The 25,674-nt window shown below is 39.5% G+C and overlaps 1 protein-coding gene across 1 annotated transcript in view; it reads right to left on the bottom strand.

The window, feature by feature from the left end:
- Window positions 1–25,674, bottom strand: part of ANTXR1 (ANTXR cell adhesion molecule 1) — a 118,082-nt gene that overhangs the window by 79,346 nt on the left and 13,062 nt on the right. The window contains exons 2-3 of the mRNA XM_075207399.1: window positions 1,794–1,865; window positions 919–990 (exon numbers count right to left, since the gene is read on the bottom strand). Of these exons, the coding sequence (XP_075063500.1) occupies window positions 919–990; window positions 1,794–1,865 (144 nt within the window). The remainder of the gene's footprint in view (window positions 1–918; window positions 991–1,793; window positions 1,866–25,674) is intronic.

The raw sequence follows: 25,674 nt of genomic DNA, 5'->3' as shown, positions 1-25,674 counted from the left end.
TGTATGTTAGCATTTGCCCTCCACATCGCTCCTTGTGTCAGTGCTTTGCAGTGTTTGTAACAAACTAGTCATGTACAGTACATAGTGATTTATGTTAATGTACATCTATTAGTGCACTAAGTTGTATGTTAAGACAAAGTGCATTGTTATATCAATCTTAAAGGTGCCTCTTTAAAGTGAGCATCTGTAAAACATATTAGGAACTATTCACTTGTCTTAAACTTAAGAATTCTCAAAATCTGGAAATAAAAAAAATCTCAAACTCTCAGGGTCTCAGGTTTTATGGCAAAAACTCAGGATCCATCAGTTTCCATTGGCATGCTACTGTAATGCTGATATTTTTTTTATATATACAACTAGATTAGAAGCATAGTGCCAATAAAAATTTAATTTATCCATGAAGTCATACAAAATACGCTAAATTTTTCACATTATAAATCAACTGTGGGTCAACTTGTTCAGAAAACTCCCAGTTCTCCTGGTTTTATCCCCTCACAACTAAATAAATCACCCACTATTATTTTGCGGAACACCTGCTAAACCCAATTGCCTCCTTTTTTATCGGATAACTAACCTTATGGTCCGGAGTAAGACAATGGTGATCATTTTGCTTATTGCAGTATACTGTTCTGTATTCTGTCACTCCCTCTGATCTAATTGTTCCAATGACATATATAAAGGTCATATTTTGATAGAGTATGAAGCCAGTTCCGCAACTAATTATCGGTTGTCATTAACTGACACACTTCTTTGTAAAGCCTAGAGTTTCATCTATAAGCAAACATCGGCCTTAAAACCTTTTCAAAACTAACCAGTAGAGTAATCTATACTGTATTGTTATCCTAATCACGCAAACCTGGCACTTAGCTTTATTTTGCAGCTTACCCGAAATGCCAACATAGTCTTGAATTCACTCACCTGTCATCTGTCAGCTTCATAAGAGTGGTTCCACTTGTGGAGAAGACAATGAAAGACATTCTGAGCTGTGGACTGTAAATGAGAAAACCCTTGAGATTTCCATATTGCATTCCTCGGTAGTAGTAGCTGAACCTCAGAGATTGAAATCTTATACTAGATGTTGCTCAGGAAGAATTAATACCAAAACTTAAAGGGGATAGATAGCCAATATACAAGAAATGATCTACAAAAAATTGTATTTCCTTTTCTGCTGCCTTATGATTGATTAAAATAGCATTTTAAGCCATGCAGCTTCACAGCAGTGCTATAGAGTTATCTATTTTGCTGAGTGCAATACTGCAATATTGTTGCAACAAAGTAAAACAATGACATAAGTGTTGGCTGACTGCCATGTTTGTTTCCATTGTAGTGAATATCGCAGCAGGGGAAGGAGGGGGGAGCAGTAACAGCCCAGACTACAGTCTTTTCTAAACTTACTTGATACTTGTCAGCTAAATTATCAATAGGCATGCAGACAGGTTAGAGTTTTCCATGGTAAAAGAGGGAATGTTTTTTTGAGTCCCCTTATAAAAGTGGACAAATCCAAAGAACAAAGTAGCCATGAAACTAAAATTATATTATTTACTTAGACTTGTCATTTGGATAAAAAAAGGTCAGTTTGCATACGTGTCTTTACATAATGCAGGACGAATAAGGATACAAAAAGAAGAATGGTCCTTTTGTTCTGTGTCCATGTCCGTCCAGTGTTACGTACAGATATTGTGGTGCATATTTGGCCCCTCTCTCATTAAGATCATTGAACCCTATCCATCTACAAGGAGAACAACAAGATGCAGCATAGGTACAGTGGTACGTAACTTTAATCGTATACCCACCTGATGAACCTTTCAGTTAGTTGTTCCACAAAGGAATAGATTTCCCTCCAATGGTGGAGAACACTCCCAGATCTGTGGAAAAATATAATGCTCATGAAATACCGCGTCTTGTTACTGTTTATTGGTAAACTGAACATTTACGTCAGTGTCTGATTTTATGAGGTCACCATTTCAACAAACATTCATGAATGTACAGTTTACGTACCATAATTCTTTTATGTCTCTATGTGACTGGCTTCTTTATGACAGTGAATGTTTTTTTTTATTGCTGCTACAATGCACCTTTACAGATTCATATCTAGTAATCAGACACAGCCACTCAATCACTTATGCTGGAGTCAAACTGATCATTTCAGGCCAGTTCACACAAATAAGTGTAGGGGCAAAATTTGGAGAACTGTAAGCCTACTTCATCATCATCATCATCACCATTTATTTATATAGCCCCACTGATTCCGCAGCGCTGTACAAAGAACTCATTCACATCAGTCCCTGTCCCATTGGAGCTTACAGTATAAATTCCCTAACATACATACAGACAGACAGACAGATAGAGAGAGACAGACTAGGGTCAATTTTGATAGCAGCCAATTAACCTACCAGTATGTTTTTGGAGTGTGGGAGGAAACCGGAGCACCCGGAGGAAACCCACGCAAACACGGGGAGAACATACAAACTCCATACTGTTGATTGCCGTAAGATTGAGAAGCTTTGCACTACAGTGGAAAGTTGTAATAAATATCATTCTCCAGTGGGATGGTAAACACTAAGGGGTCTAGGTACTAAGGCATATATTTGCCTCCTCTTAGTTGCTTTGGGCAGCCGTCCACCTGGCAGAGTACCGGGAGGAGGTTTCGGGGTAAAGCTACCATGCTCATGCATGGTAATGAGATTAATCACTACCATGGAGCGTGTGCGCTGCTCGCTCTCCTCTGCCATGCGCCAAGAACCTTTGCTACCAAACTGGTGGCAAATGTTACCACTGCTCCATTTTTGGAGAGCTGTGATGTGTATAAGAAGCAATTCCTGCTGTGACTTTATCATCATCATCATCACCATTTATTTATATAGTGCCACTGATTCCGCAGCGCTGTACAGAGAACTCATTCACATCAGTCCCTGCCCCATTGGAGCTTACAGTCTAAATTCCCTAATATACACACAGACAGATATTTTTCAATTTTTGATAGCAGCCAATTAACCTATGTTTTTGGAGTGTGAGAGGAAACCCATGCAAACACGGAGAGAACATACAAACTCCACACAGATAAGGCCATGGTCAGGAATTGAACTTATGATCCCAGCGCTGTGAGGCAGAAGTGCTAACCTCTTAGCCACCGTGCTGCCCTGACTTTACTTTATGCTGGTATATAAAGACCTCTGTATTTAGCCTATATATATGTATCTACTATACCACAACAAGTCACTAGAAGAATATGTCAGTTTTATGTATAGAAGGTGAAACGTTTTAATATTTTATTTCAGCTAGAGAGTTCTACTTCTCCTAACCTCAGAGACTGAGACAGTTAAGGACGCACAGCGTCAGAGGGACAATGAATCCCAGGCCTCAGTATTCTCTACAGTACACTGTTTATTCCAGCTTTGCCGGCCAAGTTTATAGCTGAAATACATCATGTGGATGTAATGTTACCATAAATATTGTCAACTCGAAGCTGCTGACTTAGCAGATGCTTTGTGCATTGCAGCCAAAGCATGAGTAAAAAAATAGAAGACAGTGAATTCCTGCAAGGAATCAGATCCATTAGGAAAGTGATAGCAGCCACACGGATACTGTACGCATACACTGTGTTCCTGGTAGGGTTGCTGTGTTACTTTCTAAGGACACTGTCATAGGCCATAATACCGAATAATGATCTGACTGTATGTTTAAAAGAGAAAGACATGGACAGCCTTAGATTATGTTTTAATAGCATCACATGTTGAGACTTAGGGCTAGATTTACTAAGCTGCGGGTTTGAAAAAGTGGGGATGTTGCCTATAGCAACCAATCAGATTCTAGCTGTCATTTTGGAGAAAGCACTAAATAAATGAAAGCTAGAACTGATTGGTTGCTATAGGCAACATCCCCACTTTTTCAAACCCGCAGCTTAGTAAATCTAACCCTTGCAGTTCCACAAACGATCTCAGTTTCACAGAAAGCACAACTGTCTGTCTACCTTGGTGTTAATGATAAGAGGTGCATTTTTATTAAGACGTTGAAGAACTTAGTTCTAGCAAGTTAATATCAGGGCTGCTATCTACCTTTGATGTATTACAGAACTACTGGACTATATGTCCCTTAATAAAACTAGTGCCTCTAGTCTACTATTTTCTTATGGCGCTGTGGTAATTGGCATTGCAGGTAAACAGTACTGCCGACTTTCCCTGCGTGTGGTCATGCAATTAAGAAGTCACATGGATGGCTCATGTTTCCCAGAAATTCTCATGAGACTTCTCTTCAACAGACACTTTATTTCTTTCTTTCCAGTAAGAGAAATAAAATCCTCCATGGGAACGACAAAGACTTTTCTGCTTATACAACAATTCCAGGTTCCGCTTGAGATGCCTTTCTGTGGCGCTCACAGTCTTGACCTATTAGTGCCTGCAGCCAAACCACTTCACAAACTGACTGTTGGTGCAAAGCTCATCTTTCCTGCTGAGATGACGAACTGAGATATTTCTTCCAGATCACCTGAAGCAACAAACCTGAGCACATTATAACAGGCGGGGCCTAGGCACACTGAGATGCAAAGTAAATGCAGGTAATTATATGGGATTTCACTGGTAAATTACAAGTCACTGGCAGGGGAGGGCTGGCAAAGATCAGCCTGGGGGGCAAAACTCAACTCAGCAGACTATTTTAAAGGACAAAGAGCGCTGGTGGCTCAGTGACCCAGCCCAAGATAGCCCTCTATGGGAGCAGCAGATGCCCCCTGGGCCCCCCAGCCCAGCCTGCCCCTGCACACTGGGGCTTATTTAGGGTGAGCTTTAGACACAACGGGGACTGGACAGAAATCATTGTGAGCCCCCCCAACACAGTGAATGCCAGACCAGAGGCTCAGTCCACTTACACATGACTCCTTAGCCCAATTGTCAATACACAGCATAATCCTCATTGCCAGCTACATCATTATACAGAACCCATTGCACAAACCATCCAAAGCTCTCCCTAGAGGCTAAGCCGGTTAACACTTTTGTTATATATATATATATATATATATATATATATATATATATATATATATATATATACATATATCCTGTTAAAGGAGTGGTAATAATCAAAAGTAAATAAATGAGAGATTAAAATATTTTTTAGCAAGTCAATGAACTTGTCCAGTTCTTGGATGAATATATAATAACATATTATGTCCATTCTGAACCAAAATAAAAGGAAACCTCATACTACTAACAGTGATGCAAACATGGTTAGTGCCTCTCTATACTCTCCCATGGTATCCAGGCACGCCATCATTATTTGATTCATTAGTTATTGACTCACTATTCACATTGGCTCATTAGTCACACCCTCATTGACACACAATTTTGTGTTTGATATTATTTCTTTGCCTCCAGAAAGTAGTTATGGGAGCTAAGTTCTTTCCTTCTTATCCCAATCTCTTTATGGGATGCAGGGTTGGATTAAGGGAATGGAGGCCCCTGGGCTAAGGGGACCTCCATTCCCCCGTGAGCCCCCCCTGTCAGCCGCACACCGCCCCCCAAGTGCTTACCTCCATTTCCTGTCACTGTAGTCCTCCTTCCGTGGCGCTCAGTAAGCTCCTTACTGAGGAGATCTCGTGAGAGTGAGACTCATAGTCTTACTCTCACGAGATCTCCTCAGTAAGCAGATTACTGAGCGCCACGGAAGGAGGACAACAGTGACAGGCTCAGCACCCCCGCCACTGCACTGATCAATAATGCTGCTGAGCACTTTCAAGGGCCCCCTGGATGCCCGAGGCCCCTGGGTTGTAGCCCAGTTAGACCTCGGGTTAATCCAGCCCTGATGGGATGAGGGGAGACATGCCACATTTAGGCAGGTAATAACCCTTACATAAGCACAATGTTGCATGCTTAAGATACGTTGATGACCTCAACTTTATTTGGAATGGTAACACCCTTGTCCTGCAGGTCTTCTTTCACCACATTAATGATAAGTCATATAAGTTGATATTTACTGTGAAGTCTAATGCACACAAGATATCACATCGACAGGCAAGTCAGATGGGCTCATACACACTGATATTTCTAGAGATATTAATATAGGCAATTCCTTTTTAAGAGCAGACACTTGTCACCCTAATAAATTATTTGCAGGTGTTTGAAATTGGCAATACTTGTAGTTATGTGGGACCTGCCCAGATGGAAAACATTTCAGTTGAGGTGTGGTGAAATGTGGACTAGGTTTCGTGAATGAGGTTAATCCTGACATATTTTTGAAGAGGGCTTATAATAGAGTTTAGCAAACTGATAGAAAAGCACTTATAAATAAAGAAAACATGTGTAAAAAAAATAGAAAGCATAGGAGAACCAAGGGGTTACCAGGAGAACAGAACAGTGATTTCATTTCCATCACAGATTACAGTACCGATTACAGAGAAGCGTGCAATATAAACATTTATCAGGTTTATCTAAAGACCTAATCCTAGGGGACGTGACTGCAGAGGGATGTAGATGTATTTCTATATCAGTAACTTATACGGGCAATACTCCCACTACTAGCTTATAACATCAGCTTAGTTTAAATAAGATCTTTTATACTGTGTATAAATATTTACATTTAATATTATACTATTTGGCTCATTTAAAGTTGGACGTGCGCCAATTGGTTTGCGCTAAACTACATATTTCCATATTGTGCATATGCACAGCAAAGATGTATAGGTATTCGTCCATAGACTGATACAGATTTTGCATATCAGTGACCAGTGTTTCCTTACACCAGGAGATATGGAATGGGGATCTGCAATGGCAGCCAAGCATAGGCTGTGTACAGTAAGGACATGTCCGCAGTTTTCTAATTGATTTTTAAAGGGGAAAAAAGCAGATATAGACGTGTTTGTATTTCATTACATTTTATATTGAAAATCGACTTTCACATTTATTTATAACTGTCAAGACAGGATTCAATCTGTGTGTATATGACACTTCTTTACATTATTATATTGCATATAAACAGGGTAATGGGACTTTAGCACATACTTACCAACTCTCCCGGAATGCCCGGGAGACTCCCGAATTCCGGGTAGGTCTCCCGGACTCACGGGGGAGCTGACAATTCTCCTGCATCTGCCCACTTCCTAGTAAAGTGGGTAGATTTAAAGCCTCCATGATGCTATTCTCCCCCGTGTTAAAATGACGAGTTTGTGTCATTGCGCCACAGTGGGCGGGGCCAAAATGCTTAGATACGAGGAGCCCCGCCCCCTCACACCCACCTGTACACCGAGACTCCCGGAGGCCAATTGTTAAAGGTCGGCAACTATGCTTTAGCATTTGCTACTAACACTGTCAAACCACATGGTTACACTATCTCTACGCTGCCGTGGGGTGTAAGTATACACATTTGTACACACAAAGTGTGTCTGGCGCAAATGCTACTTTTTTTATTGAGGGGCGTCAGACTCAACCAATACACATAAGTACGCTCTTTTTACATGCACGTCTCCCTATGTACGTTCAGTGCGCAAATATCTCCAACCCTAAATTATCTCCTATAATGTTACTGATTGTCAATACCTTGTGAGTTTTGGTTTTCTATTACTGATTTAAGATTATACGTTTGTATAAAACAGCGATGTAAGGGTTTATTGGTTGAGCCTCTAAGACAGATTTCTTCTGTTGGAATGAAGCTTCTCAGCAAGGCCATAGGTTGGTGTTAGTGGGACCGTTCTATTTGAACATTTGGATACATAGCTCTTGGGATTTTCTCAGTCCTTGGCAAAAGTGTAGATATTGCTGTATCCATCTTTGTTCTTATTGTATTGGATTATATTGTGTTCATTCATTACTAAATCATTGCTTATATCACACTGAACTCAGACTTACTTATACAGTAAAATAATCCTTATTCATTGCATAAGTCTGCATCTGTATGTAATGTAATCTGTACTGTTTTATGATACGCCACTCTGGGCTCTGCTAAAAGTGATAATAGTAACCCTATTATATAACATACTAGCGGTATCCTATAGCAATTCCATTCGCTAAAGGAAAAACTGAAATATAATTTTAATAAGGAGAACACTTACAGTGGGATAATCTGATCTCTCCAAAGATGATCGTATTAATATGATTTGGGCAGTAACATTCTCTTATGGAATATTCCAATCTGTTAGGTAATCAATGTCAAGGGCAACATTTACATACTAATCCAACTGTTTGGGTGTAGCCCAGTGCAGGATATGGCCGGGCGTCAGAGTAAAGAGTGGGTCCATGTAATCAGAGCAACCTGAGGCTCTACAGAGTACAGCTAGACATTAAAGGGTTACCTAACAATCACAGTATACCAATCTGCCAGTTCAATGTGTAGTTTTGGAAGTAAAAGGAATGGACACATCTGTTGTGTGTTTAATGTATTGGTGAGCATTGAATGAATGACATCATGCACTGGATAAATGGATAAAGACATCCTAAACTGCATAATTGCAGTCTGTTTTCCAGAATCTATAGGCAATTACATTGGAAAAAAATGAAGTTTATATGATACTTTCTGGTGACATACAAAATCATGATTTCATCCCTGAAAATATAAAACCACAGAGTTCACATGTATCACTAACGCTATAGGGAACATGTACTTTATGGATTACAGATTCATTTAGGTTTCCTCTCAGATATGGAACTGGAAGACTCAAAATTCCTGTTTTACAAGAAAATATTGATTGTGCAGCTGGATATCTTTTTGCGCAGTTCATAAATTCAGTTCTGCGTTATTTATAAATGGATCCTAAGTAGACATAATGGTATAGCCCGCGATTGGATGTATGGAATGATTCACAACGTTGGATTAATACTTTACTATTATTTTGGGGTAAAATTATTCACATATTGTTACTAAATATTTTACAGATCAATGGTAGCTGTTTATGGAAACTGGAACAAGGAAAAAGGTATAAAGTTTGTTTGTTCTTCCTGTGTTTGCGTGGGTATCCTCTGGGTGCTCTGGTTTCCTCCTACACTCCAAAAACATACTGGTAGGTTACTTGGCTGTGGAATTAGTGGTGCTATATAAATAGCTAATGATGATGATAAAGAAACACAATCAGCTCAATACACTATTAGTATGTGACTGTAGAAAATGTTGCTACAAATGCAGGTATCCAAACCTGTATTCAAAAGTCTATTAAGACATGAAACATGTTGGATCTTTTTGGCACTCAAAGGGGTTTTGTGCCAGATCCAAACCAAGCCCCTTGGTATGTATGTAGACTTTCAGAAGGGTAGTTGGGCTGATTGTGCTCCGATGTTTTGCAGTATGGTATCACAATGCAAAAGGTGGTATTTATCCATAACCATCAACCAGCTGTTTCTAAACTGCGCTTGAGAAATGACACAATCTAATTGGTTGCTATGGGCAATGTCACCTTTTTCCTTTGCACCAGTTTTAATAAATGTCCCCCAGAATGTTTCTGTTGTTTGTTTTTCAGTTTTACCATTACAAAGGGAAGTGCCAGCTGCAAAACCCAGGAATTTATACAGATTCAAACCTTGGAACAACGTTTCACTCATCTGCTGTCCTGGATAATGTTTAGTATCTTCCTCACAATGATAATGAAATATCACTTGGTGCCTTGGTATTGTTATCGACTGTGAAGGAGCGACTCCTTTCTCCTATAATACCATTGTCAGAAATCTATTAACAGGGCACTTGTGCTGTTCTATGTAATAGGTTTCAACGGCGTTTCTGGAAGATGTTAAACCCCAAGAAGCTTCTAGACAATTTGTTGGTTTTATTTCAGAACTTGTAACTGATGATATATACATATATAGAGTTGCTCACAGTTGACACTGACTGTAGCAGACAGGCAGCTTATGCAGTTAATTTACTTAACACTATTATAGTACATTAATATATGCAGATGGTAGTAAGCGTATATTGTGGGCAATGTCAGAGAGCAGGGTGCTCATATATATTTCTGTGCCTCCTTTATATATCTATATATAAGTAAGAGAAAACACAAAGGATGTTCAAATGTCACTGAAAGAACCTGCTGAGAGCTGAACTTCCTGTCTGTACATACTCAGTAGAGTGATGTGAACTGCTGGAGGCTGCCTCACTTCCTGTCTTCACTAGATCACAGGGGACACCACTACCAAGATGGGAGACAGAGAGTAGAGCTCTATATTAACAAATACACCCCCTTCCCCTTATGATGACAATGACGGCAATGCAGAGGCATGGTAAGCCCCAGTAGAATTACTTGGATCCCTATTGAGTTGGCCACATTGTCCATGCGCCTACTAGCCACAGGGTGCTTGCTCAATAGCACACATGAAGGGTGGCCATGTGTCTGCAGGGGTGTTAAGCTCAGTAAAACAAAGGATCAATTAGTCATAAAGTAGGATGGAGGTGGGTTGAGAGTCTATGTGAAGGTTTGGTGAGCTGCCAGCTGCCCATCACTCATGTATATCATATTTACTTCATCCACATATATTTTCACTATGTTTATGTCACAGGTAAACTTTAAAGTTACCTTCCCATCTCTTCTATGTGTCCCCTGTCTCTTGTCTATATCTCTTGTCTGCTGTCTGCCCACTTACCGCCTATCACCCCATGTCTCAATTGTTTGTCACACCTTAAACTATTCTCTTTTGTCTTCCACTCCTGGTTCCAGTTCTGCTTCTTCCCTCTTCTTCCCGGCCACAGCAATAGCAGCACTACCTATTAAGTACACATTGATATCCTATTTCTCCTAAACAGGTCACACAAGGTCACAGACACCTTTTCGCCCAGTTAGAGAAACAAACAATTAGTCTACTTGCATCAGGTACAAGCTCTGTGACCATGTGCACAGCAAATGGAAACCTTGATGTTTGTCCCTCCTGTCATATCTCTCTCCAGTACGCAGACATTTTGTGCCTAATGTCTCACTGATGTCACCAGTGGCCAGTAAATTGATAGGCTGCATTTTAAAATAACCATTTTTTTAATCCACAAAATGACTGTTTTCACTCTGTTTAGATGACAGGTATGGTTAAAATATGAGACAGACATCTATAAAGGGACCTTGGAGATATAGTATCCTATGATATGAAGGTAAACAATCAGTGTAGTCAAATAGTGGGGAAAAAACTGCAGAATACTCAGTTGTACAGGCAGAGGTACTAGTAGAGGCTAGTAAAGCCAGTTCAAACTTCGACTGAACCAGCCTGGTTTCATGAACTCAAATTTTTGGTCGAACAAATATCGAAATTCATGTTTGGTTCCGCCACCTGGATGTGTATTTTATAAACTGCAATTTCAAGTTTGAGCACAAAGTTCAAGTTCAAAGTTACTGTTTCAAAATTCAAACAGCGAACATTGCTGGGTTCGAGGTTAAAGCTCGAATTTGCCGTGCAGGTAGAAAAAAATTAAAAATACTATAAAGTGCGCCCATGTAAGCTAGAACGTGTTCAAACCTACTTGCTTTGTTTGAATTTAGCTCACACATTTACATCTAAAGTTTGCAAATATATTGTAGAACCAGTTAGAGGAACTGACTCAATAACTAACCAGTATGATCTTAAGCATCTCTAGGTATTAGTAGCAGTGAGAGGGGGGCTATATTGCCACCTTATCGGTCACAGAGAAGACATTGCCTTGAGTACTATGAATAGCTCTGAAGATGAATGATACCACTGAAAGTAACCTATGTTGTCCACTATTATTGCCAAATATCTCCCATCCTGGAACCCCGCCAACCAGTGGATTGGTCCAAGGACCATACAGAAGAAACTGAATCAGGAATAACAAATATTAAATATGGTGTATTTGTAAAATATCAAACATAGGTGTATTTGCACACTTAAACACAGTATCCACTTAAACCCATTAAATCCATTTTGCTTACTGTTTTGTAAGTGGATGCTATGTTTAAGTGTGTAAAGAAATCTGCATTTTATTATTTGATTCTCCGGGCTTCATTTCTACAGCTCTAGCCGCCCTCTCTCAAAAAAAAAAAAAAAAGACATTAATACAAAGGACACTGAAGAGGGCTAGTAAAATGATGCATAGGTTGCATGACATAACTCAGTTGACTTGAAAAGCTGAACAGCTTAGAGGACAGAGGTGATATAATAAATCAAATATATAAAAAGTATAAACGTAAATCAGGAAGGTGGTTATTTTTTTTTAATAAGTGGTTTTTCGAGAACAAGGGGACACACTTTTTATTACTAGGGTGAAAGATCCATTTAATAGTCTTCCAGCAATGGAGGTGGTGACTCACACAGACTTTAGATAGAAATAAATAACACAGTAAAAACAGAAACCAAAAAATCCCAACTCATCCAAAAAAAAATCCTACACCACAAAAAGCAGATTAGTTGGATCTATAGGTTCTCTTCTGCTGTTAAATTCTACATTTCTATTTTCATTTGTATGTACTCGATCAACGGATCACCTTAACTTTCATTATGTTATTTCTTTCTTAAGTGCTTTATAATAGAATGCATTGAGTCTAAGCCTATATAGCCAACTTGTTTGGTAGGTATATATAACATTTACATCTTTGTAGCATTCACTGCACATCATTCAGCATTTGTTGTTATCCTGGGGTATAGCATTGTATATGAAAGCTGTGCTGTGTTTTAATTATCAGGAAGCACAGTAGACTTTCACCTCTATGAAATTTTCCAAAGCATCTGTTTTTATAGCGCATATAGGGAGCTACGCGGACCTTGCAATGCCCTCAGGGCCAATATGTAGTAATCTCTTGGCTCCCATCCAGAGCAGCTGGTTTGGATGCTTGGATGACTCTTAACACACCTACAGCATTTTCAATCTTTTAGTTTCCTGGAGGCATTTGAAAAAAAAACCTGTTGCACTGAAAAAAAAAAAAGTAAAAATAAAAATAAAAAAATAAAAACTTTAGATTTACATGTATCTGTGGTTAGTTACCATGGCAGCATAATTATTTCATTATGGTGTGAAAAAGTGGAAAGTAATGGGTTTATAGTTTCCAAAGAATATTTCCATTTCCTTGGTTTATACACAGTCCTGCCTATATTTATTTCTATATTTAGTGGGAGAAATGAAAACAATATTTGGTCCTGGGCTGATGATATACAGCGATGGCCAAAAGTTTTGAGAATGACACAAGCATTGGTTTTCACAAAGTTTGGTGCTTCAGTTTTTTGAGACCTTTTAGTCAGATGTTGCTATGGTATAGTGAAATTATAAGCATTTCATAAGTATGAAATGGCTTTTATTGTGTGGCTTTTATTGACAATTACATTAACTTTATGCAAAGAGTCAATATTTGCAGTGTTGACCCTTCTTTTTGAAGACCTCTGCAATTCGCCCTGGCATGCTGTCAATCAACTTCTGGGCCACATACTGACTGATGGCCGTCCATTCTTGCCTAATCAATGCTTGGAGTTTGTCAGAATTTGTGGGTTTTTGTTTGTCCATCCGCCTCTTCAGGACTGACCACAAGTTCTCAATGGGATTAAGGACTGGTGAGTTTCCTGGCCATGGACCCAAAATTTTTATGTTTTGATCGCCGAGCCACTTAGTTATCACTTATGCCTTATGGCAAGGTGCTCCATCATGCTGGAAAAGGCATTGTTCATCACCAAACTATTTTTGGATGGTTGGGAGAAGTTGCTCTTGAAGGATGTTTTAGTACCATTCTTAATTCATGGCTGTGTTCTTAGGCAAAATTGTGAGTGAGCCCACTCCCTTGGCTGAGAAGCAACCCCACACATGAATGGTCTCAGGATGCTTTACTGCTGGCATGACACAGGACTGATTGTAGCGCTCACCTTACCTTCTCTGGACAAGCGTTTTTACAAATGCCCCAAATAATCTGAAAGGGGATTAATCAGAGAGAGTGACTTTCCCCCAGTCCTCAGAAGTCCAATTCCTGTACCTTTTGCAGAATATCAGTCTGTCCCTGATGTTCTTCCTGGGGAGAAGTGGCTTCTTTGCTGGTCTTCTTGACACCAGGCCATCCTCCATAATTCTTTGACTTTCTGTGCATGTAGATGCACTCACACCTGCCTGCTGCCATTCCTGAGCAAGCTCTGCACTTGTGGTGCCCCGATCTTGCAGCTGAATCAACTTTAGGGGACGGTCCTCATGTTTGCTGGATATTCTTGGGCGCCCTGAAGCCTTCTTCACAACTATTGAATCTCTTTCTTTGAAGTTCTGGATGATCCAATAAATGATTGATTTAGGTGCAATCTTACTAGAGCAATTTCCTTGCCTGTGAAGCCCTTTTTGTGCAAAGCAATGATGACTCTACGTGTTTCCTTGCAGATAACCATGGATAACAGAGGAAGAACAATGATTTCAAGCACCACTCTCCTTTTAAAGTTTCCAGTCTATTATTCTAACTCAATCAGCATGACAGAGTGATCTCCAGCCTTGTCCTCGTCAACACTCTCACCTGTGTTAACGAGAGAATCACTGACCTGATGTCAGCTGGTCCTTTTGTGGCAGGGCTGAAATGCAGTGGAAATGTTGTTTTTAGGTTAAAGTTCATTGTCATGGCAAGGAGGGACTTTGAAATGAATTGCAATTCATCTGATCACTCTTCATGTCATTCTGGAGTATATGCAAATTGCCATCATAAAACTGAGGCAGCAGACTTTGTGAAAAATAATATTTGAGTCATTCTCAAAATGTTTGGTCATGACTGTACTAATACGATGCCAGCATAGAGAAAATAAGGAGTACAAATATTTCCAAGAAGTGCAAATAGGTTGAATATCAGAGAATATCAGAGAAAAAACATTGTGCTACTGTTTCTAATGAAATTAAATTAATGGTTATTATGTCAGCAAATTCACTCTTTACAGGCCATTGTTCAGTATTCGTTTGCCACATAGTACAGTCTATTGAGCTAGAAGAGCTTCACTCATAGTTAAGTTTATCTTATTCGGAAGCCCCCCTCATGCGTGTTGAAGTTTGATGAGATTCCCTCCTGGTTGGATCAGATGCGTCTTTCCGAGCAAACTCTCTATGGACAACATTTGCATCTTATCCAGTGGCTTCTTCTCTCCAGTGCCTACTGGGTTGTCAAGATGATGACTCTTGCCATCATTCCAGTTGAGGCTGAAAGGTAAGGGAGCCCAGTGCAAAGACACTCAGCAGATTTTTAACTGGTGATGGCCTCTTCAAAATTGGTAAATCTCCAGTTTGAGCACATAAGATTTATTTACCTAAAAGGTCATACGATAGACAGTTTTCCTGTAGGAAATCACTGCTTTACATTTGGCATTAAAAACATAGACACACAAAATAACAAAGGCATACACCAGTTACATTGAAATATTATTAGACTAATGTTTATGCATATGCTTATTGCAACTACTACTGTACTTTAAATGTTTTGCAGTTTATACGTTGTTAATAAAGTTTTTTTCTTAAAGAAGTAGGACCTGAAAGTTGATAGGGATGTATGTTCCTGCTGTGTGAGAAGCAGCCTCTATGTATTGCATTTTTTTTAAATCAATGGTTTTAATAATAAAAATTAACAGTCACACCACAAGTCTTAAGTATTTGCTGTGTCGTTGAATTGTAGACAGCATTATGCAGGGGTGCATGGGTACATTGTGTTAATATAAGTATCAGTAATTTAAAGAGCTGGAATGACATGTTTCTGAATACATTGTACAAAGTGTCCATAAAAAAATTAAATAGTTTACATAAGTGCACTTGCATGAGACACAACATGTTTCACTGCACATTAGCCGGACCCCACACATGTTTAGAAAAGGACCAAAGGAGACAATGGACACATATTGCACAGTCCCAGAGTTGATATAGAATGGTGCCCTCTTCCACGTGACACCGACCAAAACTAAACGGTTCCCCGCCCATAAATACATTTAGTTTCTGAGGGGTTATTCATGAGCAATATTATTATGGATATTAATAGAAACTTGTTTTTGGACTTCCAGGATCGCCTGGAAAATGGTTGAGAACCTGTAGCTGCTCGGTTACTCGGTGGTCTCCCAGACAGTTATGAAACACTTGTGAAAGCACTTGATGCTTCACCAGTTTACATGGTCATGTTAGAATATATCAAAGGCAAGTTTTTGGATGAATACAAGAGGAAAACTCTGTCCAACCAGCAGAATCAGCATCAAAGACAAAAAATTGGAGTAAGAAATATAGTCAACAATGTGAAACACATAAATGTTTTTTTGCAAGAAACCTGGTACCTAGAGGTACTAGAGTGTGAAAGGCTAGAATGAATCAGTGGAATAAGTATTAAGCCTGTAACTATTAACACCAGTGTGGGCCCATCATTAAGTCATGCATGGTCTATTGTCCTGGGAGCAAAGAGTCATAATACTAACAAGAAAAGTTTCCTCTCTCCCCTTGACCAAAGTCAGACAGAAAGATGTACTCTAGCTAATGGACAGTACATGACCTCAGAAGGAATAAGGGAAGGATACCTTCACTACCTTGTTTCCCCTACATGCACCATAAATATACCAGTAAATAATGTGCTTTATGTACCCAGTCTTGAAAGCAACCTGTGGTCAGCGAAGAACCTCACTTAGCTAGCAGCTGAATCATCATTAAACAGAGACAAGGAAAAATCACTGATGAATTGTACCAGCTGAAGCGCAGAGAAGCAGTCAACACAACCAAGCAGGACCAACCTATGAACTGTATACATATGTGACACCTACATCTAGAACATAGGAAACCCAAAGTATTAAGGAAGTGAGCTAAAGAACAGGTCACTAAATACATCTATATTGATCAGTGTAGACAGATGATGAAAGCACTAGATACTTAAATGTCAAAATGACAAGGAAATATTTTCCTAACAACTAGCAGTAATAGAGCTGAAACATTTCCAGACTTGTCATATATGGATGTGTGTGGACCAGTGAGCAGTGAGCATTTTCTCATGATCACTGGTAATCAGTCAATGTACATAATAGTCTACATACATCTCAGCAAGGATGTAGAACTCTTTAACACAGTGTGTGACTCTTGAGGAAAAGTTCACAGGTTCAAGACAATATTATCCACAAAGGGATAGTTAACAAATTATGGAGACTATTATGAAGACACTTTTGTACCAGTCACTAAACAAAGAACGTTCAGGACCCCGATGGCCAGAGCAGATGTATCGATGATGAAAATGAGACACTATGAAATCAAAACAGCCTTTCTCAATGGTGACATTGATGATGAATTGTATGTTTTAACACTTGACGGATATTGTAGAAAATGAGAAGAGCACCTTGTTTGCCAATTACAAAGATCGCTCTATAGGCTCAGCCAGATCATTTAACTCTAAGATAAATAAGGTTTTTTTAGAGGAAGGGTGCAAATAAAATCCAGCTGACCCATGCTTGTACTCCCAAGTGTAAAGATGAAGAATGCATGTACCTGCTTGTCTATGTAGATGGTCTGATCATAGCTCGCAAGGGATACAAATAAGTTGCAAAACTAAGCAAAGTTCAAAAGCTTCAAAACAAATGATCCAGGTAATGTGACATGATGATGCCTGGGAAACCACATTCATACTGTACTGTAGGTTTACAAGTCGATACTAAAGTATCAAGAAAAGGTATAGAAGACAGGGAACTAGAGTTGGGTCTATTTACTGATATCTTCATGCAATGTAATTAGCAACTCTTTAATAAAAACATCTTCTTTAACTTCAAGACACCTGGATGATGTACTAAATTATATATTGCAAACAAATATCATCCTTCATTTCAATTTCATTTAATTTAGTGAATACTATTCTATTTTGAATTGATGGGTTCAAAAGTATCTACTAGGTAGCCTAGAAAGCCCATATACATTGTTACTTATGTCTTAATTTGTTGCTAATCAGTCACCCTGCCCTTGTCCATGTTTGTTGGTCAGCACAGCCCAAATTATGTTGCCTACTGCATGGGAAGCTGTTATCCAGCTGGCCTGGCACACTATATTAGGCAATATTAGAGGCTGGGCCTCTTAGCTTGGGTTTTATCCCAGGACCCTTGGTAGTTTGTATCTGTCTTTGCTTGGGACACATAACTGCCAACATGATAATAATTTGTATTTACAGGTAAGAAACCCACATTTCTTTTACACAGGTGGGTTGCTGTGATGATTAGGACCTCCGCAGGAAATGGCACACAGCAAACACTCAAAACAAGGCCAAGCGGCCTTTACTTATACAGGTATTTGTGGTGGCTGGAAAGATAGCACAATTTAGTTCAAACCGCTGATGTTGGGTATGTAATATCACAGTCGTGCTGGGCATATATAGAGGACTGTATAACTCTGCAGGTCTATAATCCGCACAATCTGGATACTTTTTGCTACAGAGTGTATCTAACTAATGGTTAGATATAAGATAGTAGTTATATTTGCAAAATAGACCCTTTCCCCTTTCCCAAAAGAAAAAAGTCCACAAAGAAGGTATTATCCTTTAAGCATGAAATGAAACCTTTTGAAATTATCCTCCACTTTTGAGAATGAGCCCCAAGCTGTGGTAGGTAAGTGTAATAACGACCCATGCACACTCCTCCCGCTGCTCAAATTCTTATTTGTAAGTTTTAACTCTAAGGAAAAGGTTGACATGCTGGTGTGAGACTACAAGTCCCAGCATGCCATGCCAAATCCTCCATCCTATACTTTGTCTAACCTCCTGTGTGTGTCTGTCCCCCATAATCCATTCACTGTTGCATTGCAATGATTTCCAAATTACTGTGTGCATGGGAATATAAAAGCTGACAGTGTTTTCTGCAACCCATTACACACTATAGTCATTGGAAAAGGCCACATTGCATCAAAGCATGTGCAGAGAGCATAGATTTCAAGCAAAAGCCTATAAATCACCAGACACATGGATTTGCTTATTGTACATATGAAGGGACTTTTTCCAAAGTATGGTGTCGTTTCTGAGTGCAAGCAATTGAGAAAAAGGTAATGCTTTGAAGGTGGAGGGTAGCAAACTACAAGCGACATACATATGTATTGTGGAGCATACAGTATGACTTTTCAGCAGTAGCGATAACTAAAATGAACAGGGGTCAGTGGCCCAATAGTCCTTAATATGTTATAGGTACTGCAGGCACTGAATAGTTGAGCAGGAATTACTGATCAAAGTTAAGATAGGAGTGATGCCACATCTTGTTTGTGTTCATCGTGATGTTCCCCGGATAAGATCTTTAACAACAAAATATTTCGTAACGAGCCATATGTCTGCAACTTCAACCATATGGAGCCATACATTTGTAAAGGTCATACTTCCTAAGGATATAGGAATTGGCCATCTCCTCTCTATTGATGGGAATTTTCTAATGCATGAGGTCTCCACTAAAACCCCACTTGTTGCCTACCTAGATTCTCCCATTTTTGGGCTGAACCAATATCCAAGAGAGTGCTACCAATTAATTCAGTCGGCATAATGACATCAGTGAATTATAATACACAAAGTGAGACACATTTGAACAGTGGAAGAACAGGTATAAGAGAATGACTCTTAGCTGCATTAAGTGATGTCACTAGGGTTTTAAAACATCTAATGGTAACAGATTTTCTTTTCCATATTTAAAACCCCTACTCCGGTGAAGTGAATGACACAACCTGTTCTCCCGTAGTCAACATGATTACCTATGGAAACCATTTGTAAACAGGGAAGGAAGAGCCATCAAATACTTTGGGATATATTTACTAAACTGTGGGTTTGGAAAAGTGGAGATATTGCCTATAGCAACCAATCAGATTCTAACTGTCATTTTGTAGAATGTACTAAATAAATGATAACTAGAATCTGATTGGTTGCTATAGGCAACATCTCCACTTTTTCATACCTGCAGCTTAGTGAATATAACCTTTTGTGTACTAAACCTGAATTACAGGATGGTGATTTTTTCATAGAAATAACCCTTGGGTCTATAGTCTATAAAAATACATCTTTTCTTAAATAGTGGATTGTTATCTGGCAAACCCTGAAGCACCAAATAGCGATGATCACACCTTTTGTATTGAAATGAATGTGGCTGCAAACAAGCTGTGGCATGTACATTGTGGTGCACCAAGGAATGTATGCTAACATCTACTTCATCTGTTTAAGACAAGGAGGTAAGGGAGTTTAGAGGATCCTAAAATAGTACCATATTAATTTGTATTGAGTTACACTAGCTGAACATATGTTTTCTAATGGATTAGTAATATTCTGTGCTAGTGTCTTGGAAATAAAGACTGATATATAAGAAATGAACAAACAATTTGCTCCTTTGTGTATTTTGTCAGATTTGTGCTTGATTTTGGAGTACAATGTAAGATACTCTCATTATGAACAACAAAAGAATGGCATCCTAATAACACTACTAAACGCCACACATCACAGTGCACCACACATGTGAACTGTCCTAAGTATTGTTGTGACTTGGGGAATACTTGCAATTGCTGCGTCTTTTTACCACTGGAATCCCAGTATTTGTAAGAGAGATTCAGATCTCTGTCTTTTAAAGGAGCTCATCCATTCTTACACAATTAGAATTTATCTGAAAGGATAGCAACCTCATTCCTACAGTATCATCATTCTCATCAACATTTATTTATATAGCGTCAGCAAATTCCGTAGCGCTTTACTTTTGGGAACAAACACAATAATAAAACTAAACTGGGTAAGACAGACAGGAAGAGAGAGAGGTAAGAGGGCCCTGCTCACAGGCTTACAATTTATGGGACAATGGGAGTTTGATACATGATATTGGTCCAGCCAGCTTGCAAAGGTAAATGTGCTTAGTGGGCTATATGATCCAGTCACACAGCAATGTTGGTCAGAGGGTTGTTATCTTGTGTGAACCGTGTAAAGGGTGGTAATAAGGTCAACTAGGGAGGTTATGAGGGTTGTTGAGGAATATTGTAAGCATGCCTGTAGAGGTGGGTTTTCAGAGAAGGTTTGAAGACCAGAGGAAAGTCTTACAGGGGCAGATTCAATTATCCACGATATTCCTGAGAGCATCGCCGCTGCGCTTTATTACCGTTTATAGGTGACGCTTACTTTGGCTCGCTCCTCAGTGGGGCGTGAGCAAAAGTGAGCAATACTTTCACTAAAAAATATTGCTGCGTATTGTCTTGCAGCCATTCCAGAACACTACACAGTGATTTTTTTTTTTAGAATTGAATCTGCCCCATAGCGTAATGGAGGGAATTCCACAAAGTGGGTGTAGCCCAAAAAGTCCTGTAACCAGGAATGGAAGCAGGTAATGAGTGTGAATGAGAGACACAGATCTTGTGCAGAATGGAGGTGTCCAGATGGGAGATATTATGAGTTGAGTGAGGAGATGGATTTGGTGAAAAATAGGCAACCTTTGTAAAGACCGACAGTGGCTCAGCAGAGGAAGAACGATTTGCAAGGAAAATCAATCTAGCTGCTGCATGCAAAATAGATTGTAGGAGTTAGAGTCTGATTCAATGTAGACCAGTAAGGAGGGGATTGCAAAAGTCAATGCGGCGATAGTGCATGAATTAAAGTTTTTGCAGTGTGTGCGTATTCTAGATATGTTTTTTAGATGTATGCAACATGAATTAGATATATAGTCGATTTGGGGACCAAAGGATAGTTCTGAGTCAAGGTTCACACCTAGGCAGTAAGTTTGTGGGGTAGTAATTATTGTCATGTTGTCACCAGAAACAGAAATGTCAGGTAGGTAACTTCTGTTGGCAGGTGGAAATATTTTTCATTCTATTTTTGAAAGATTGAGTTTACGTTGGCGTGAGGACACCCAAGATGAAATAGCAGAAAGACAGTCAGTATCATAGGCCAACACAGTTAGTGAGAGATCAGGAGAGGACAGATACATTTTTGTATTATCCACATAGAGATGATACTGCAATCCAAAGGAGCTGCTAAGACTCTCTATATGTATGCCTTCTGCAGTACCTTTATTTTACCAGAGGTGCTGCTCTTATGGACTTTTGAGGCTTTGCACCTCACTTGCAGGAGTTAACATTTCCTGATCATCACCTGCAACTGCCCCACTGCTTTTTATACCTGCCCTAAGGATTTGTACATTGATGGTCATTAATTATTGTTGTTTTGATCCTGTGTATTGACTGTCTGTTTCCAGTATCTGTTCCTGTATATCAGTCGCTCTATCGACGATCACCATTCCTGCATTTTCCTACCATCAGCTATCTGCTACCTGTAGGTGTCTTATCATTCAAATTGTGAGTGTTCTTGGTTCCTGCACAAACAGTATTAGTTCAATTTTAGTTTTCTTTCACCCAGCCACACCTGGATTGGGTTTTTTATTACCTGGACTGAGTATTGTTTATATCCTGCATTCTTGGATTTTATTTTGTTTTGCTACTAGTGTTTCTCCTGCAATAAATTATTGCATTCTTCACCAGATACTGACTCACTTTGTTATCTTTGCAAACAGGAGCTTATTAGTATTCCCAGACAAGTGGTAAAGATAGAGAAGAGCAGAGGACCTAGGACTGAGCCTTGTGGAACTCCAACTGATAAAGGAAGCAGAGAGGTGGTGGATCCAGAGAAACTAACACTGAAAGAGCGATTAGATAGGTAGGTTGAGAACCAGGGTAGGACAACAATGGCCAACAGGGACAAATACAGCAAAGAAATCCAGGAGAATTGGTAGTGAGTAATGGACTTTAAATTTAGCAGTGATCAAATCATTGACAACCTTAGACAATGCAGTCTCTGTGGAGTGTTGAGAACATAAGCTTGAGTGAAGAGAATCCAATAGGTTGTGTGTGAAAAGAAAGCGCGTGAGGCGAGAGTAGGCAATGCTCGCGAGAAGCTTGGAGGGGCACGGGAGCTGGGAGATAGAACAGTCATTTGAGAGAGAGTTTGGGTCAGATTTTTTTTTCAGAATAGGAGTAATCACTGAGATGATGGAATATTACCAGTAGAGAGGGAGAGAAATAGCAGATTTTAGTTAGAGGTGGAATGAGCACAGGAGACAGGGATCTACTGATTGGTGATGGAATAGGATCAAGAGGACCAGAGGTAGAGTAGGAAGATAAGAAGAGAAGATACTTTATCTTCATTTGTGGGATCACTGATAGTAGTCAGAGGGTTTGTGTGGGAGAAGGGTTCAGAAGATATATAAATGTATTAAAAAGGTGTTTGGAGTTAGAAGCCTGAGCAAAGATGAGAGTATGACTTGGGAAATGGATTCTCACATACAGATCATGGGTCTCTATGTAGAAACAGACTGTCATGGAACACAGGCTTCTTACTTAAACAGGTAGCAGTACATGGACCTGCGAAAGTATATCCTACTTTCTTCCATCCATGTACTGGAATGTGTTTTATTAAGAAGCCTGTGTTCACCACTAGTCTACATCAAAATGAATGGTCTCTATGTGAGTGTCCATCTCTCCTCTTTACACCTCTGTAGAAATGGAGAGGTGGATGAAAATACACCTGTGCTCTAGGGGCTAGATTTACTAAGCTGCGGGTTTGAAAAAGTGGGGATGTTGCCTATAGCAACCAATCAGATTCTAGCTTTCATTTATTTAGTATCTTCTACAAAATGACAGCTAGAATCTGAATGGTTGATATAGGCAACATCCCAACTTTTTCAAACCCTCAGCTTAGTAAATCTAGCCCTAGGTCTGCTTTAAGAATGAAGTTTGCCAGATGATATCGCATCCACTCAACAGAAGGATATGGTATGGAGGAGAGCTGGATATAGAATGTCTTTGTGCACGTCTTGTCACATTAGGAGGTACCATTATTCTGTGGCATTTACAAACTGTACATTATAGTACAGTCCTGGCCATTGACAATTTGTCCTAACTAGAGGCACATTAGAAAGGAGACTTTCCCATTAGTCGTCAATCTTCAAAATCTATAATTGCGGGGCAAAATATTCCCGGGGACACCCCCCGCATTGTGGAAACACACGTTGCTGTAGTCTGGAGGCTGAAAGGCAGAATTTAGTCATTTGCATAAAAGCTCAATTACGAAGTCCGAGGTAACACATGTTTTAGCATTGTCAGGACGTTTCTTGGCCAACTCCAGTGAAGAGCTCATACAGCAATGACAAAAAACCCTGATGATGAAACATAACACAGGTATTAAGTTAAGAGCATTTTCAGTTGCCTTTTCCCCTATAAATAATTATAACACCATAGATATAATAGTATATTTGCTCTGTTACTAAATAAAAGGTAGGTATTCCATCGTACATGAAAAATGTTTATCAATTTTGTGTAATTGTCAGCAGAAAGCATGTCGTCAGGAGATCATAGTGGGGTTTATAGCCATGCAGCCGTATGACTAGCAACTCTATGATACGGCCAGGATAAAAAAAAAAAAGTCTGATATAAAGTGTCTTAAAAGGGTGTTTGGCAACCAGGAGAAGCAATGAGTTTTGACGTAGATCTTACAAGTGTCAGGAATAATTTTTCTTCCAGGAGAAATTCAATCATGTTTTATTAGTGGTGGAAAATGCTGCCTTGGGCACTGGTCCCATAAGTGTTCAACTGGGTTGAGATCCGATGCCTCTGGCTCACCTTTTTTGTGCTCCCCAAACCGTTCAAGTGACTATTCATGCTCTGTTGGTGGGTTATTGTTTTCCACATAACATTCCATTTCCATCTTGGAAGAAATGTTCAACATAAACTGAAAGGGATCACTGAGAAGGATTGTGTTAATTGACCTAAACTATGCCAAGTACATTCACTTTACAATAAGAGAGCAGTTAGAACCCTTCACCATGGAAAGCAAGTGCTAAAGCCTGTAGGCTTGTTTTGTCCTTCTTTATGTCCTTGTTTGCTATTTGTTAAGAGCAAACTGAAGAATGACTCATCTACCCATATATATTCCACCGCTCAGTAGTAGTATGGTTGCACAAACAAACCTGTTAAAATATGGCTCATCAAGCATAAAAGAAAAATTAGGACACATAAGCCACCTGAAGTGTTTAGTAATTGAAACTCAAATGAGGTCCATTAATAAAAGAAAAATATAAAAAATTATCTGAAATGTGGAGATGAAGCACTTGAAAAGATATAACCTTTCATTCTCCTCCTTTAAGGTACACTATCTGTATCTTCTATCCCATCCATCTCCATGTCTCCGTCATCTGCTGATCCTCTGTTCCCAATTCCCAAATTATTGATAATTTTGCGTAGTGCCTCTCTCACATACCTCTCCTCAGACCTCCCCTCCATTATCCTGGGTAACTTTAATAAGCTCATTGATTCAGTGTCCATCAAGCTACTTGTCCTTTCTTCCTCCTTTGGCCTCTCACAATGGACTTCCTCCCACACTCATTGTCTTGGTCAATCCCTTGACGTCTTCTACCAATGTGCTCTTTCTGACTTCTCCAACTATCCCTATTCCACATTATGACCACCAACTCCTCTCCTTAGCTCTTTCCATGTACACTGTACCCCCCCTTGCCCAAATCACTCCTCACTAGACATAATCTTGATAACTTTGATTCTACTATTTTCTTCTCCTTGCTCAAAACTCTCCACCTTGGCCTGTCACAACCAGGCAGCCTCCCTCTACAACCTCACCCCAAATACCACTCTGGATTCTGTTGTCCCACACCTCTTCTGTACACCTCCAACCTTGGTGCTCTTCTGTACACCTCTACCCAATTACTTCAAAAATGCTTATGGAGGAAATCTGTCCCCCTTGCTAACTACATACATTTTAAGTTCAACCTCTTGTCGTTTAGCTCTATCCTCTCTCTTGCCAAACAACACTTCTTCAAGTCT

This window comes from Mixophyes fleayi, chromosome 4, assembly GCF_038048845.1.
Source record: "Mixophyes fleayi isolate aMixFle1 chromosome 4, aMixFle1.hap1, whole genome shotgun sequence".
NCBI lineage: Eukaryota > Metazoa > Chordata > Amphibia > Anura > Limnodynastidae > Mixophyes > Mixophyes fleayi.
Note: the sequence above shows the minus strand (reverse complement) of the source record. Positions and strands in the feature narration are given on the sequence as shown.